The sequence below is a fragment of the Parasteatoda tepidariorum genome, chromosome 3 (assembly GCF_982258835.1).
Source record: "Parasteatoda tepidariorum strain Cologne lab strain chromosome 3, Ptep-v5.0, whole genome shotgun sequence".
In the NCBI taxonomy this organism is placed as follows: domain Eukaryota; kingdom Metazoa; phylum Arthropoda; class Arachnida; order Araneae; family Theridiidae; genus Parasteatoda; species Parasteatoda tepidariorum.
Genome location: NC_141757.1, coordinates 110,463,028 through 110,481,474, shown reverse-complemented (window position 1 = coordinate 110,481,474; position 18,447 = coordinate 110,463,028). Strand labels below are relative to the sequence as shown.

The following is an 18,447-nucleotide window of genomic DNA, read 5'->3' as shown; positions in this document are numbered from 1 at the left end:
ACACTTAACGTGAAGGAACATGTGCAAAACAATAGTCGTTTTAATTGAGCATTAAACTTACATTATGGAATGTAGTATTTTTTAAACCTCAGACGTACAAATAATACTAAGTACATATATTACAAAATTCGGTTGAAAATTAGGAAGTCCATAATTTTTACGATGATCATTTTATAATGATAGTGGACGAACAGAAGTATTATTTGTGGTAATTTAATGTTGAATTTTAATATTGTCAAAACGGCAACATACATTGACGTGTACAGTCAGATTCTCGATGTTACATTTACAACCTCTTTTGACAACTATAGTACAATATAATTTTTGCTTAGACCTATTAGACTATTTCATTTTTGTAAAGCTAAACATGGGTAATAAATTTTTAATTATCATTGGCATCTCAAGGTCACATTTTCTACCTTCGTCTCCCTGAAAGTCAACAACGTTACTCTTTTTATTCACACGGCAGTTAAGGAGTATCTGCAAACCAAAACTGAGCAGTGGTGGTGAGAGAGAGCACTCGCCTCTCATTGAGGTCACCCAGGCCAGGTTCGAATCCCAGCGATGGCTGTCGACACGAATTCCGTACCCGGTTTGAATCGATCACAGTGCTGACGTAAAATATTCTTAGTGGTAGACGGATCATGGGTTAGAGTCCCCTTTCCGTCAAACTAACCGTGGGAGATTTTCGTAGTTTTCCTCTCCATGTAATGTAAATGTGGGTTACTTCACTCAAAAAATCTTTCCCGACCCAAATTTCTTCCAATACGCATAATTATACATATACGAATATTATATGACAAGAGAACTCCAGGCGTTTCCTTGGATTGGGTTCAAAATTACAAGGCTACAGAGCTGAACATTGGCAGTCACAAACTGAAAATTAGGTCGGTTGTTCAACGACGGTGATGTATAGATAGATATAACCCATAACTTTATGTTATTATAATGTTATAATAATAAAGTACTGCCGTGGAGAAAAAGTCAGATTAGTGGATACCATGGTAACGCCTGTATTATATTTACAAAGAACATAGTATTTCTATCTTAAAACTGCAGACCAAATGAGTCGTACCTGAGTATAAGCTAACCATGGTACATTTTTTTAAAAGCTACCCTAACAATTGCGTAACCGGGATATCTCTCCGATCTGTCGGCAAAATGTTAATTTAATATATTATAGAATATTTTAGAGTTTCCAAAACGGGTTTTTAAAAGGATTTGTTTTACTCCATTTATATTTACCCCTAATTAAAATAGTTTCTCAAAATAACAGATTCCATTATAATTATTTCTTTTTTCGAATCTAACTTCTCAATCTGGTCAGAAATTCGATCGATACTGCTTATAATAGAGTTCCCTGCCCCACGAAAGTGCAAAGAAAAAAGAAAATTCATTTGCTGATCGGAACGGTAAAGGAAACCGTTCTTCGTTCCATTTCTGATTCAGAGAAAAAGCAAGCGATACGCCTCACACGTCCTTTTCAAACTAGTTTCTTCCGCCATCTTAATGGAATCACGAAACGACACGTGATGGCTCTAAGAGGGAGCAGAATAAGTATACGAACGACTATTAAAGAACTTTTTTCTTTTTCGTGTGGTTTTAGTGAACCTAATCGCAGATATACACAGAGACTTCACTTCTCCATCGATGGGCTATAATTTCGAAGGTTTTTCTCTGATACTTTTTACAGTCATTACTTCCGTACTTCGGGAGTTGTTCTACGAGTGTTGGAAAGTATTTTCATTCGAAACTTTATTTTACCGCATTTCGAGTCACGTTGAAACTATAGAACACATTGAATGGAAAGAGAAACATTTTAAACAACGATTCGAAAGATATGAACCGTGTATTTGAGTTTTACAGATATACTAAACAGAGATAAGCAAGAGATTTAGATAGGTGAGAGTGATTTTTACTGACAAAAGAAACTCAAACACTTAAAGTAACTTTTTTTAAAATTAAATCCCTTGGACACTAGAAAAGGCTTTAATAGTTTTAATTGCCATCACTAAACAACTCAGAGAAATTTTTATGAAAATGTTCTCAGAAAATCTGAAAACATTTGACTCACTGTTTTAATCTACTTTTTCTTCAAATTCTCTATAAGCTTTATTTTCCACAGAAAATCTTCAAAATGAATTCTCCAAATTTTCTGCAAAATTAGGCTTAAAAAGTGGGTCAGATAAATTCCGATTTTTCCTCTAATTTTATTGATGATCTATTAAGTCTTTAAAATAACTTTGTCTATGAAAGATTTTCGGATGTTTCAAAGGAAAATGACTATAACCTTTAAAATAACTGGGAAATGTTTACGAATCTGAGCACATTATAAGTAAAAGTAAATGCAAAATTTCCGAAGAAACTCTTAAAAGTATGACATTTTCTGAAGAAACACTTAAGATATTTTGTAGAGAGGTAGAACAAAGGATAATTTTTAGGAATTTATCTAATGATCTGAATGGTGCCATTTCAAGATAATATTTCATCACGGAGAAATAATTTGGAAAAAAATATTCCGTGATTAAATATAATCTTTCTCCAAATAAATGGTTTCTTAGAATAGGCTTGATTCAATAGATTTAAATGCAAAGGGATAGATACTATAAATAAATTTATAAATTTATCTAATGATCTGGATGATATCGCTCCATGATTATATTTTGGAAATCATTACCCCATGACGTTTCCATGACTACTCTATTTTCTTCAAATTACTATTCATCAATCCACTAGAACAGGTTTCAGGACATTTAGAATTAGATAGGTTAATTGTATATCTAATCTGCATGATGCTAATCTAGAATCATAGTTCACAGTTGAAAAATTAATTTGGGAACCAATTCTTGAGGCTTCAATCTAAAGTTTCTTCATTGGACCACTAGAACAGGTTTAAATACATTTAACCCTTTTATTATTTATGGTAGTCCGCTCCGCTGAAATGAATTCACTGAACGGTGCACCACGTCGCAAAGTGTGCACATTGCACGTCGGTAAGCTAATATTTGGATATTTGGAAATTTGAGATGACATTTGGAGATTTTGTGAAAATTAAATAAAAATACAATTCGGAATAATTCAGAAATATGACAGTAATTTAATTCAGTATGATAAATTTTAAAACAAGGGTCCTCAAAACTATATTACTGTTTCACACTCATACTTAGATTTTCGTCTTTTGTCTTTTGCACTGCAAATGACGCACTTTCTATTTCGGTTTTTTTTCCTACAGATCTATAACCGAAGGAAAATGTCTTTCCGACTTAAAAAGACTTAAGCGCTTTCAATTTTATTTTATTTTATAACCGTCGTTGAACAGCCGACCCAATTTCATGGGTTTACGACTACATACGTTCAACTCCGTAGCCTTGTAATTTTGAACCAATCCAGAAGACAAGGAAATTCCTGGATCAGTACCCCCAGAGGTATTGATTTGTTGTGGGAACATAGAGGACATGGAGACTCGACAGATTTAATGTGCATCAGTCACCATTTACTACACGGGGAGTCTTCGGCCGGCGAGGATCGAACCCACGACCTCTTGGATATGGGCCCAGCGCCCTGCCTACCAGGCTATCCCGGCCCTGAAGCGCTTTCAATTATCCATATTATTGATCTGATATAGGCCAATGGAATATTAGACAGTAACAGTCTGAAGCAAACTGTTGGTTATTAAACAGTATCACGCTGACGCAGGCCAAATACAGCGCTCCTACGCATGCAATTCGTCACGTGGATGTGGGATAATTATGGCGCTCATACACGCAGGACTTCAGCGTGATGCAGGCTATATACGGCGCTCGTACCCAACGGAAACACGTGTATGTTGGCTATATATGACGTTCGTACACACAGGACGTCACGTGGATGCTGGCTAAATACGGCTCTCGTACATAAGAGAAAAGAGTGGATGTTGACTAATTACGACACTCGTTCACACAGAGCATTGGATGCCGGCTAATTTCGATGCTTGCTACGAAAGGGTAAGAAGTAAAAAAGCGTTCAGTATGAGCGAATATCTCTAATGATCTGAGTGATGTCAATTCAGAATTGCATTTCACCGGTGAAAAATGTTTGGAAACTTATACTTCATGTTTTAATCTAAATTTTCCTTAAGTTACAGTTCGATAGACCACTAGAACAGGCTCCAATAATCTACTTTTACGTTTAGATTAGTGGACAATTTTAATGATCAGAATTGTGTCACTCAAATTTTCCAGTTTAGTTTTTATAGTTGAAAAATTATTTTAAAATAATACTTTATGTTTTCTTCAAGTGTCCTTGACTAAAAATATTCCGAAGAATATTTATCTTCCCAGATTATTTTGAAAGATGAAAAATGATTTAGAAAATGGTACTCCAGGTCTACATATAACATTAAAGATACAAAATGATTTGTATAAAAGCACTTTAGGTTTTGACACACATCTATTAAAAAATATCAGTAGTGTAACGTAGAGAAAATATCATAAATGTAGATTACACCCATTCGTGTTTGCATATGACGTTATCATTGATAGGATTGGATGTTTGACCTTTTAGAGTAGTCTGGAATAGCAATTATCGTTTGTTTTGGTGCAATTTAGAAAATTACTTTCTCACATTTTGAATAGTTAGGAGTGAGAATAGTTAGGAAGCAATCATTTTGCTCATAAATGCAGATTAAGAGTACAATTCGAGAGAATTAAAGGAGAGTTAGAACGGATTAAGAGCTTAACGTTTTTATTCTTTAAATATATGGCACGCTTGAGATCATTGTGTGTTGCAGCGTAGGTAATTGGTGAACTGTATTCACTTAAAAGTGTATCTTTCTAACACTCTATAATATAAAGTTGCAGGGTAAATAGAGTTTCAAACTGATTCAGTGGATATAACTCGCAAAAAATGGTTATGCAACCGGTACTCTCTACGGTCCTATTGACCCCTTTAGGACCGGCGAAAATAAAAGTACTTCCACATCCGCATACTCCGAGAGTATACGCAATAATGAGTATGCATACATACTAATTCGACATGCGAAACGAGAGGACCGTATTGAGACAGGTCCTTGTCATCTTAAACCGCTAGAGTCAGAAAGACTCGTTTTATGCATGGTACTGTGATCATGGTATACTCATAATAGCTGATAAGATAACATCTGATACTCATAATATCTAATCATAATGATATCTTATGAATTTAGGTAGGTACTGAACTTTCGTTCTTCACCTCGGAAGATTACGTTAACGTTACCCAGTGTTCACCTGTGAGCCTAAGTCACGGAGGCGAGCGACATTATCCACGCCACACTGCGACAAGTGCCCGTTCATAGGATAGGCCAAATTCCCACATCACACACAACAGAGGGTAACACAGAGATAAACATTCATGCCCTGAGCGGGATTCGAGCCTGCAGCCATTGGTTTCACTGTTAGGCACGCTAACCACTCGGCCACCTGGTCGTCAGGAATTAAAAGTGAGTTATATTTCTTCATATTGATTAAAAGTAGACGTATATAAGAAGTAATAAGATTTCGCAAGATTGCAATAAGTTTCAATTTGGCACTTTAAGATTGAGGAGAATTCGGACGAATTTAAAGCTCAACGTGACTTATATGTGTATCAGGGATTCATCATACTTATCAAAAATAAAAATAAAAACAAAAGTTATCTTCTGAATTAAAAACAGAATCCTTACTTTAAGTAGCCTTCCGTCGACTGTCTGCATAGCTTGAGTATTGTTGGTGGGCCTCTTAACAAAGGATAGGAAAAGTCGGGTGACCAGGTCTCTGGGAGTTTCAATCTCCAGGTATGAATCCATAAACTGTTGAAAACCCTCATAGTCAATGTCCTGGAATAACACACAATCATTGTTTTGATAACAGTAAAAGTTTCACAAATATTTAATTTATCATCGAATTCAAGAGGAATTACTTTATTTTGTTTTATAACCGTCGTTGAACAACCGACACAATTTCTCGTGTTTGTGACTACTAATGTTCAACCCCGAAGCCTAGTCATTTTGAACCCAATCCAGAAGACAAGGGAACTCCTGGATCAAGTATTTTAAGAAATTTTCCTTCTTGGAGGACTTTTTGATAGAATTAACCCGCATTTGAGGAAGACATGGAGAGAAAAACCACGAAAACCTCCTACGGTTAGTCTGACGCCAAAGGGATTCTAACCCATGATCCATCTACCCCTGAGGTTATTTTACGTCAGCACTGTGGTCGGTGCAAGCCAGATACGGAATTCGTACCGACCAGCATCACGGCTCAAGAAGTATTATGTGGTTTAAAATAAATTTGAAGTTTTCTGAGATCTACTCCCTGTTTTTGGCTAGTATAAACACCATTTGGATGACCTCGCTCGGACGTGCTTGGTATGCTGCTGAGTCCAGTGGACTGTCATTGCAGTGCCCCGATCCAAGACTTTATCAGACCACTCTATCTAGACTTAGGACTGGTCACATTAAGAGTCTAATTTCGAACGGAAATGAGAAGACTTATGCTGTTCTGTCATTGCTTCTCCCTCTCATATCTTAGATTGTATTGGTGCCTCTATGGGGCAGCTGTTGACTGAGGGGGATGCGGTTTTTGATTTAATTTTGTGACATGTTCTGCAGGACTTAGTTTGTCAAAGCCAAGAGGGATAAGCAACAACAAGTTTAAAGTTGCGCAAATCAAAGTTAAATGGTCCATAGTTCAGCAAAACTATCTGGATTTCTATTTCTACCTGATAGATTTCTCTACAGATTTTTTTTGAAATACCTTTGCAATTCGTGACTTTCTCTTTAGAGAATTTACTTGTAGAGCGTTTGTAGTTCAAGAAAGCATTCATGGAACATGGTGTTTTATTAGGAATAGCTAGAGTGTTAGTCTCATACATTTAGTTAGATTTGCAAGAAAAATCCTAAGGCAGAAGTACCCAACAATTACAATTAGTTAGCCATTTTATGACAACTGGAATTATGGGATCATTAGCTGCTAGGAAAAGAGTCCTTCTTTAGACGACGAAGAAGTGAGATAAGCGAAAACAAAGTTTCTGCTCTCGCTTACAAAAACCCAAGAAACGAACGAAAAATGGCCCTTCCAATTTGAACAAGATTGATGGCATTTTGATCACGTTTTGAAACAGCTAAAGTTTGTTTTCTCTGATCTGGTAAAATAAACAGGGATAAGTGGGAAAAAAAGATGTTGATTATTTATTTTAACATATGAAGTTCATCAATATTAAAAAAAACTTCATTTTCATTCAATTTCTTAAACTAGTACTTTTACGGATCGTAAAGCTTTGGAGTGCACAATTTTAAACTTACCCTTTACACAACCTTACTTGTTTTTTTGTTTCTAAGCATGGAACAAAGTTCGTTACCAGCTACACTTAAACAGTGCGCCAACTAAAATAAGAAACAAACATGATAGCACCAAAAAATACCTTCTGCTCTAACGATCGGAATTTCTCCAACTAAGTACCAATCTTTATAGTTCAAAGCGGTGACCTCAAATATGATAACTGATTGGTGCTAACGACTGATTAATTTACGGAATCAGACTTTGGAAATGAGCTTTCTCTAAACATCCATGCCTTTTTTTAGACTACTTTGGATTGGTTCGAATACGTAACGATTTCATCTTATTTTGCTGAATAAGGAAAAAATTCCCAGTCCCCATTAGGGAAAAAAGCGTCTTTTTTTTATGTTGAACAAGATAAAGGCAAATATTGGCGTTTCGGCTATAAGGTCGGTATACTATAAAGTTGTAAGGTATATATTTCGCAAAAAATGAAAAAAAAAGTCTGACGTTGTCTATTTATTGCGTTATAAACATACACCAATGAATGTTGTAATTCATGTAATATTTTTCAAAGTCATAAAAATATCGATCGGTTCTCATACGTAACGACTTTTTTAATGCAAGAAAGAAATTCCCACTTTTTATCCCCCACATATGGGGAAAAAACTATAGCTTCTTTCGATGGGGATCAGGATTGCGGCATAGTTATGTTTTGGCTATAAGGTCGGTTAACAGTCAACTTTGCAACGTCAATTAGTAAAAAAAAATATCCGGTATTGTCTATTTATAGCGTCATTAACATTCATTTGCGAATGTTACTATCTATACAATATTTTTAATACCATACGAATATCAAAACAAAAGTCAGATACAACGCAAGTTTAGTTTTAATTTTTTTCGCTGACACAGAATTTTTTTTCTCTCAATATTTTAGGATAAGGAAAAGTAGAATGGAAAACCCATTTAATAGATGTGAGAAAACCGAAAGATCCGTTAACGACTTGTTCAGATCATTTTTATGGGTTTTTGGCCGGTCATTCAAGACCTTTATTTCGAAACAAGTTCCAAAGGGGGCAAATGAATTTTCGAAAGGAGATAAAATCAAGTAAAAAATACACTTTTACGAACGATTCCTTTGATCTTTAGTTAGATAAAAGCCAACAAATTTATAGTGGAATACTTTAATTCAGCAATTCATTTTATAATAAGGAAATTGCCCTGCGCTGCGAATTTTTTTTCTTCTTTTCAGATTAGGGCTTTATGACTTAAGTTTAAGTACTGAGCAAAATCCCTTTCACTGTTGTAAAATATAATGACATTCAATAAAGTTATTTCGTGGAGATTAGGAACTAATGTAAATAATAAAAAATTTAAATGCTTTGAAATACGATTTTCGAATTAAATTTAAAAATAAGCTACTTTGTATTCGGTTCATTAATTATAACGATCACCCAATCAGCCAACATTGAATATTGAAATAGTTAATCTCGAACTCCAATATAATTTGAAAAATAGTTTATGTGAAGTATTTAATGAACAAATTAAAAATGCTTTATTTTTACACGTTTTGCATATTCTAATCTAATGCACAAAAATTTTTTTTAAAAATACTATTTATTTTAATTTGACCACGAATAATGATCAAAATAATTTTAACTAAATTTTTAAATTCAATTTTGCACCGAATGAGAAAGAATTTATTTAAAAGAATTTGCTTATGGATATTGTTACTGCAATTCATGCGATTATTATCTTACTGAAACTCACAAAATAACCGAAAATTTGAAAATTCGATTAAAGAAAAACGATAAAAGATGGAAATATACGGTTTGTTACTTGATGCTTAGGAAACGAAGCGCAAGTTTCAAGATTCATCACAATGTTAGTCAACAGATGGCACTGCAAACAGAGTGAACTTGATAATTACTTTGAAAGCATTGAAATATTTAAATTAGTGATTAGTATATTAACCGTTGATTTTTGTAGATTCTGTCGATAAAAATTTTATGATGCTATAAGACTTTCTCTAACACTTGAATACCATTTAAAAATTAAGTTCATGATAATATTTTATGGAAAGAGTTTATCGATAGAACAAAATAGACAATTACAAAGAAATAAATAAACAAAAAAAATTTAATAGTTTTAATAAGAATTTTTTTTTTCCTCTTGCTCTCTACAAGTGTTTGGAGAAAATAAAAGAGTAGAAATGCAGAAAAATTTTGAAAAACAATGAAATAAGCACATTTTCTTAGGGCACAAACATTCAATTGCAGATACAAAAATAAAGCAAAATAATGTCTCACATTTAGAAGATGTATTTTTATTACTTTACGGTAGAATAAATAAATTTGGAATAGCGCTGCCTAAAAGTAGGTGACCCGGAGAAAAAAAACAGAATCAGGAAAATGAGCTTACGCGAAAAACGTTTAACACCTGCGACATTTTTGCCTGCTCCAACGACCACAAGGAAAAAAAATCCTAATGTTTTTGTGGTAGGGGGTGAAACGAGGGAAAAAAGTACACACAATTCCTTATCACGTTAAATGTCTTGCTGTTCCCCTCCCCCTTTTATGAAGATGGTTTGTTAAAAAAAAATAAGAATGGGGATTTTATACAAATTAAAATGTTTTATATCTTATATTCTTATTCAGGAAATGTTGTCAGTGATGGTCATTGATATGTGGTAAAAGTATAATTAGGATTGAAACATAAGGTGTGAACTGAAGAATTAAGTTATTATTGGTCTCAACTGTTCTGAAAATGTCCTTCATTCACACAGAGAGTTAAAAAAATTTTGAGGCTAGCACTATGAAATGAAACAGAAATAAGAAATCAAGGTTGCTTTATGTCTATAAAAAGTTCGCATAAAAAACTGGCTCTATAAAAAGTTTTGTTGCATAAAAAGCTATCGGAAACTCAAAAAATTTAATTGCTCATAAGTACTAATTTTTAAATCAATAAATGTATGAAAAAAAAATGTTAAGTGATTCACTATGAAGACCCGGTGACAAGACGCATTAATATTCATACAAATTGCATCATCTTTTATGTACATGAAGTTTATGAATGGCTGCAAGTAGTTGAACATAACCATTTCAGTAAACCTTAGGATCTAGTCTATGTGCAGTCCAACTATTATGCAACTATCACCAGATTGAATAGTACCTTGTTGACATTTTGGGTCCATGAGTTCCTGGGGCCTGTTCCACACTCACCACATCAGCTCTGACCACCTGAAATAGTGACTTATCTGACCAAGCTACAGTTTTCCAGTATTCTAGTGTTCAACTAATATGGTCACGAGCACAGAGAGGCACTGGATGGGATGTCCTCCTTTTAGCAAAGACACTCGAATCGGTCTTCTGCCGTCATACAACAAATGTCATAACAGACACGTACATTTCATGCTCGGCATTGATGCTTGCGGTTATATCACTCAATGTTACTTGTCTGTTAACACTGACAACTCTATGTACATGTCGGCGGTCGGTGGTTAAGTGCATGCGGTTGGCTACTGCGTTGCACATGGTGGGAGGCTATGTCTGAAATTGGGTATTCTCAACACTCCCTTGACACTGTAAATTTTACGAACGTTAAATTTTCTCACAATTTCCGAAATCAAATGTCCTATGCGCCTATTCCAACTTCCATTCAACGTTCAAAGTCTGTTAATTCTCGTCTCGCGGTCATAGTTATATCAGAAGCATTCTCAGATGAAAAATTTGAACACAAATGGAAATCCTGCCAGTGCACTATCCATATATGCATTTTGTAGGCGATACTACTACCATCTGTATATTTGCATAGTGTTATCTCACGCCTTTTGTCATCTCAGTGTTTTCCCTTAAAAATTCTACGTAACCGAATTTTCTAAAAATACCTAATAATTTAAAAAATCAATTTAAGAAAAACGGGAAGAAAATGTACAGCTTGTTGCGTTCTGCTAAGAAGGAAAGCTTTTATTTATTCACGCAAAAAATCTAAATTACTTACTAAGTTCGTAATCAGATGGCACTGCTTATTAAAAAGCTTTAAAATAATGTTTTCAAGATGATTACTCCTTGCAATAACACAGTGACGTAGTTAGATGACAAATGTGCTATGCTAATATTTCAATTAGAATGGTGTTTCATGAGATAGAGTACATAGCTATATAGTTTTTTAACTATAGGTGCCATCTTCTTAAGTACTTAGTAATTAATTTTGAATTGTGATGAAAAATATTATTCTGTTCATTAAAGCAGAACTCATCTGATCATGAAATTCGATCTCTTTTCCTTAATTGGTATTTAAAACCGGTACATCGACCCATTTTGGGACACCCTTCGCATTATTTTTAAATTAACTACAAAGAATATTTCTTTAGATCATTAAAGCATCATTGGAAAAAAAATTGCAAGAAAAATAAAGAAGAATTTGAAAGTAAATTCTTTAACAATATTTCAGTTCTCAATATGCTATAATTACAAATTTAAAGGTTTACATCAACCAATTTTTCGATAAGTAAAATATTTAAGGTACTTATATGGCATTATTAAGGTTGTGTGGCAAAATAAAAAATAATTAAAAATAACCAGTAATCCAGCTCATCTTTCTATCACAATTTATTATTTTTTCAATAAATAATTTTCTATAACATTTAATCTTTTGTTATTGTTTATTGTACTGTAAGAAATTAATTTGTCTTTTTCTAAAAAAATGTTAATCCATCATTACGAACTAAAACAAAATCGAAAGTTTTTATTTTATTTTTATTTTATGTAATATTTTCTTAATTTATAATTTAAGAATTTGCAGACGATATATTTATAAAACAAATTATTAGGATTTCCTTCCATGCTATGGATCAGTTTATCAGATCCTCAAATAACGTACAAATTCTATCATTTTTTTCCCTTATGCTTAGAAAAAAACAAAAGAAAAAAACAAGTAGAATTTTAAAGGGAATAAATTGAAATTCAAAACGAGTTCTTTCTATTCTCCTTAAATAAACAACGTAGTATGTAGTTGGTAATTGAATTTTTGATGATAAATTAAAAAGAGGAAAGAGGTTTACTCTTGTAAAGGTTTAGAGTTTTATTTTGTTGTGTTTCGAAACACAAAAAAAGAAAACAAAATTAAGTCTTCTTTTATGTAAAAGCATATTTGAGTTATGTTAAAGTTCTGATAGAATTCTAAGACAAAAAATATTTATTTTATTTTTATTTTAATAGAATATACTTGCTGTTAATGGTAAGAAAGTATACCTTTGGAAATTAAATAATACAAGTTTTTATTTAAGTTCAATTTAATTACCTAAAAATTATTAATACATTCGATATAACATGTAATTTTTAAATAAATAAACTGATTTTGTACTCATTTGTACTATTTTTGACTTAAACCTATTTATACGTCTGGCATAGCCTTTTAGATTTGTCAACTAGACATTGTTTTGTAGGTACTTTTTATGCTAGGTATAATAAAATCAAAATAGTTTATAAGAAATTTGGTTTTACGTATGAATGTTCTAATTGTTGACGCTCAACAGAGATAACTTTTGATCCAATAATCGCATTTTTACGTACTAAGAATCAAGCGTAATTGTTTGGGGCTCTAATATTAAATAAAAAAAATTTATAATCGCGTACAAAAAATTTTCGATTCATCTATAAAATTCTCGAGATATTGCGAAATAGGCAAAAAGTAGAAGTAACATTAAGGGGTCCATCGAAATTATTACCGAATTATTAATTTTTAGTTTATTGAATTTATCACAAAAAAATTCAATCTATAAACAATACTTCACTTGTGTAAATAGCAATGAGTAAGTACAAAATTGCACTTTCAAAACGCAGAAACTCGTATAAATTTTAAATTATAAGTTTCTTCGACTTTGTTCCCGTTTCTCCGACTAAACGTGAAAGTACATGGAAACATTCCTAGATAGATTTGAAAACAAAACAGTACCTTTTTTACACAGAAAATCATAGTAACTTCGAAATAATTAGTCTTTTTTTATCGCCTTGACATCAAAACTGGATTGTGTGAATTTTTCGAATTTTTTTTATCGCCTTGATATCAAAACTGGATTGTGTGAATTACCGTCAGTATTTTAATTTTTCTTATCGCCTTGACATCAAAACTGGATTGTATGAATTACTGTCAGTATTTTGAATTTTTTTTTTATCGCCTTGACATCAAAACTGGATTGTGTGAATTACCGTCAGTATTTTGAGTTTTTTTTATCACCTCGACTTCAAAAGTAGATTGTGTGAATTACCGTCAGTATTTTGAAATTTTTTTTTATCGCCTTGACACCGAAACTGGATTGGGTGAATTACCGTCAGTATTTTGAAATTTCTTTTATCGCCTTGACACCGAAACTGGATTGCGTGAATTACCGTCAGTATTTTGGACTTTTTTTTTATCGCCTTGACATCAAAACTGGATTGTGTGAATTACCATCAGTATTTTGAATTTTTTTATTGCTTTGACGTCATAACTGTATTGTGTGAATTACCGTCAGTATTTTGAGTTTTTTTTATCGCCTCGTCATCAAAAGTAGATTGTGTGAATTACCGCCAGTAGTTTGAAATTTTTTTTTATCGCGTTGACACCGAAACTGGATTGGGTGAATTACCGTCAGTATTTTGAAAATTTTTTTATCGCCTTGACACCGAAACTGGATTGCGTGAATTACCGTCAGTATTTTGGACTTTTTTTTTATCGCCTTGACATCAAAACTGGATTGTGTGAATTACCGTCAGTTTTTTTGATTTTTTTTATCGACTTGATATGAAAACTGATTAGAGTAAATTTCTGTTAATATTTTGAATTTCATTTTGCACTATGCATTTTAGTAGAATCATAAAATTTCCTAATCAGTTTCAAAATTTTTACCCTACATTTCAGTCCTATTATTCGTAAACAATGTTTCGATCATATTTTATTTACTTCTGTTTATTTAATTCTGACATATGATAAATTCTATCTTAAACATAGGAAATAAAAATTCGGTAGTGATAAATTATTGAAAATCATTCATATGGTAATCAAAACTATTAACACTTATCTATAGTTGTTTTTATACTAGTTCAAAAGGATTAATGATACAATTTTCCTGCATGAATACATACTTTATTGGAAAACATGAACATAAATTTAATTACAAGAAAAACTTTGAGAAATTAATATATATATAAATTAAATCGCATTTTGCTCTACAAAATACTTTTTTGTCTTCTTTAACACACGGGTTCCTTAAAGAGTTAACATCTAAGCATTTTATGGAATTAAAATAAAATGAATAACCAAACGATTACAGTTAACTTCATTAATTCAATTAAAAATATTTCATTTTATAACCGTTGTTGAACAACTGTCCCAAATTTAGGTTTAAGACTACCTTTGTTCAACCCCGTAGCCTTGTCATTTTGAACCCAATCTAGAAGGCAAGGGAATTCCTGGATCAAGCATCGGAAGGAAATTTGCCTTCGTGAAGGACTTTTTGATGGAACTAACCCGCATTTGAGTTATATGGAGAGGTAAACCATGCAAACCTGTCACTGTTAGTCTGGCGTAAAGGGAATTCAAACCCATGATCAGTCTACCACTGAGGATATTTACGTCAGCACTATGGCCAGTGCTTGCTGAGTGCAGAATTCGTATCGACCAGCCATCGCTGGGATTCGAACTCGGCTTACCTCATTGGAAAGCGAATGCTCTATTCCCTGAGCCACCGCGACTCAATTGAAGTTATTAAGAATAGAAAATGAATCGTTTTCTTTTAATTCAAAATATGAAAAGAAAACGATTTATTTTTTGTCTGAATAATAATTAAGCTTCTAACGATAGCGTGAAGCTGAACTCATCTGAGTCTTATCAGATATCTTTTGTTTGACAAAAATAAATAAATAAAAATTCCGTTTTTTTTTACTTGTTCTAGCACTAGAGTAGTAAATGGGTATCTTCCGCGAATTGAAGCTTGTGGATTTCGCTCCAAATCTCTTCAACTTTAGAGAATTTTCTCGTACAAATGTTGACCGTTGTTATTCTTTAACGGCTGATGTTTCGATTGATTCCAGTCACAATTTTTACCTGCCGAAATTATTTTTTAGTTAATAATAATTATTTTAACACTATTTTAAATATTTTTTCTGAAAATTAAGCTAAAATGAAGTTAAAAACTTAAAGAACAATAAAATACAGGGCACGATTTTTACTAACTAGTGAACATTTTTACTTGAATGTGGTATGATCGTTCTACTTTATATGCACGGATCAAATTCTCAATTTCTAAATATATACCTTACTAGAGGGCTCCGCTCCCTGCTCGCTACCGCTCGCCAACCCCCGATAATTGCTACGCAATTACACTTTTGTTCGCTTCGTGAACAAAATCAAAGTCGTTTTTTTTGGAGATTAGCTGGCAATTTTTCTGCATAGAGAGAATATGATAGGATTGTAATATGTCAGAGGTTCTTGTTATCAGCATTATAATGTTATATGAAGCAATTTTAATACAAACAAAAATTTAAACTTATATTAAGCGAGGAAGCAATATTATAGCAATAACAAATTACTATAGGGCATTAGCCGGAGATTAATCTCCGTATTCGAAGCACACGTGGCAGAGCCTTAACTCGGGTAGACTATATTTAAGGGTGCCCCTTGATTCTCACCAAGTTGTAATAGCGATTGATCACCAAGCTGGGCGATGTTGAAACCCAATCGTGATTCTGATTGGTTTAGATTTTAGCGTTATTTTTAAATGTTCAACGGTATATGTAATTTCAGAGGTCCGCTAGTTCTAAGTTGGATACCGGCTGGTAAGATTACTTTTTCTTCTGGTCAATAAGATTGAAGGTATGTGGGAAGTCATAAAAAGGGACTTTAGAAAAAATGTCATCGCCAGTCGGGTACCACAGACGCAATTTTCGATTCGAATTTCGCCGAATTTATGTGGCGATGAAGGTACACAGATTATATTCATGATAAATTTAGACAGTATCTAACTGCTATTAGAGAATTCGGTGCACCTAAATCTGAGGATATTCAAGCTTAAAGAAGAAGTGAGTTGTTTTTTTCCTTTTCTTTCTGTGCTTACTTCATTAATTTTTGTTTCGATTCAAAATGCATTTTCTTGGGTTTATTAATTTTGCTCATATCGGGTTCATTGCAATTTCATAAAGTTTTGGTCCATGTTTTGTTGAAATTTTCCAATGTTTTATTGAAATATCATTATATTTTGGCAGTCATTCCTGTTACCACGGTGTTCCGCGCAATCAGGAATGGCGCCAAACATAAGTCGCCAATTTCGCTAAGGGGAAACCCATATATATTTTTACCCCTTCTAACTCAAATCATTGTTGATCTTATAGGATGCCGGACGCTCCCTATAGGGTGCTTCATCTCCCCCCTACAGTAATTTAAATTTTAAACTGAAAACAATTAAAACCTAATGAAAAAAACTTCAAAATATGGCAAACAAATTAAAACCTGTAATATTAATAAGTTGATGCTGAGTAATATTTCAAAAGCAAAACCCATTGCAAGTAATTGCCCAATTAACTACAATACTGTCAACTGACAAAATATTTTAGTTTCAATCAGACAAAAAGCAAATTATATAATAAAAGTATATGTGACTGAAATTTGACAAATTAAATTAAGCAATTTAATTTTTTTGTCACATTGAATACTAATAAAAAAACAAATGTAAAATAAAATAATTATGTTATCAATGATCAAAAATTTTTTTGTCTGAATTGTTATAAAAAAATAAGGTGAAAACAATAAAATTAAAAATTATTTACAATAGATCTCTGAATATTCACAAAACCTAGCTATGTACATTTTTGATTGATTTTTCTTTTCACATCATTTTGTGTACCAATGATTTGCACTTTTATGCATTATTTAAGAAATATCTGAAACAAATATGAACTGTTAATTAATATTTCTGGCTGAATGATTTTTTGAAAGTAAGTAAAAAACAATTAAAAGTAAGAAAAAACAATGATAAAATTAAAAATTATTTACAACTCCTTATATACAACATTTTTGTATCAATTTCTTTTCCATATTATTCGTTTTCATTTAAACGTCTTGACTTTTCAACGTTTCTTTGCTGCGCATTTCGTTGTCGCGTATTGTTAGTACTGCGATTATTTTCTCGGTAATTTTGTACTGCTAAATTATGTTCAGTCCTATGTCGCTGTTGATATCTCCTAAGATATTCACGGCGATCCATTTTTTATAAGAGATATAAGTATTTTAAAGTAAACTCTGTTCAATATATTTCACACATTCAATACAAGATAAAAATCGCAACTAGATTTAGCTGGTAAGTTTAGTTGTAACATTTCTGCAGACAGCATTATTAAAAATTATTACCTTCACACACATGCGTTCCCAATTTTGATTGGCTGTTTTGTGCGTTACTAACCAGAAGTCTTCAGTGATTGGCTATGTGTTATCATTCCACTCTCTTCTTATATATAAAGACATGAATTTTCATTTTGATGAAAAAGTGACGAAAATTAGTGTCAGAGCAGCGTCGCAAAGTATTTTGTATTAAAATGAAAAATTGTTTTTCAGAAACATTTGAGATCTGCATAAAATCGTTTATTTATAACAGAGAGAGAAGGAATGAATATCTCCAATCTTCTCTTAAGATAAAACCTGATTGAATCTTTTAGTCTGTTTTTGAACGACATCTTTATAACAGTTTGTAGCCGGCACCAAAAGCTCGGTGTTGGGAAACTGACCAACTTTATACTTATTTCGATATGAGTATGATGAAAGCTTTGTTTCATCATGGTTGCTTAGCAATATAGAATGTAATTAGATTTGATTCTATTAAAATGTGTTAGTTTTTATTAGATGGTTATGAGTGTTGTCTCTTATTTGAGCGATTTAAAATTAAACAATTTCTTTTTTAATCTTAATTTTCTCTCTCATTGTTTTAATTTTTCTTTTTGCAATCGTTGCGAGATAAATACAACTGGTGATAATCGTATTCAGTCTTCCAATTTGATGCGCGTTCAATATTTTAGCAATGCACCGGTTTTTGATCTTTCCTGCTTCTAAAAGATATGGAAGCAATAAACATTGATAAAAGTATATTTTGTATCATACATTAAAGTTTGAAAGTTGTTGAGACACATGAAAGGAGTTTTTCTATGAA

General features: G+C 32.6%; 1 protein-coding gene across 8 annotated transcripts in view; it reads right to left on the bottom strand.

Moving 5' to 3' along the window:
- The window catches only part of Dgk (diacyl glycerol kinase 1), a 464,938-nt gene that overhangs the window by 172,282 nt on the left and 274,209 nt on the right, over positions 1-18,447 (bottom strand). For all 8 annotated transcript variants that reach the window (XM_087159924.1, XM_087159926.1, XM_087159928.1 and 5 more), the window contains exon 6: positions 5,678-5,830. In XM_087159924.1, the coding sequence (XP_087016050.1) occupies positions 5,678-5,830 (153 nt within the window). The remainder of the gene's footprint in view (positions 1-5,677; positions 5,831-18,447) is intronic.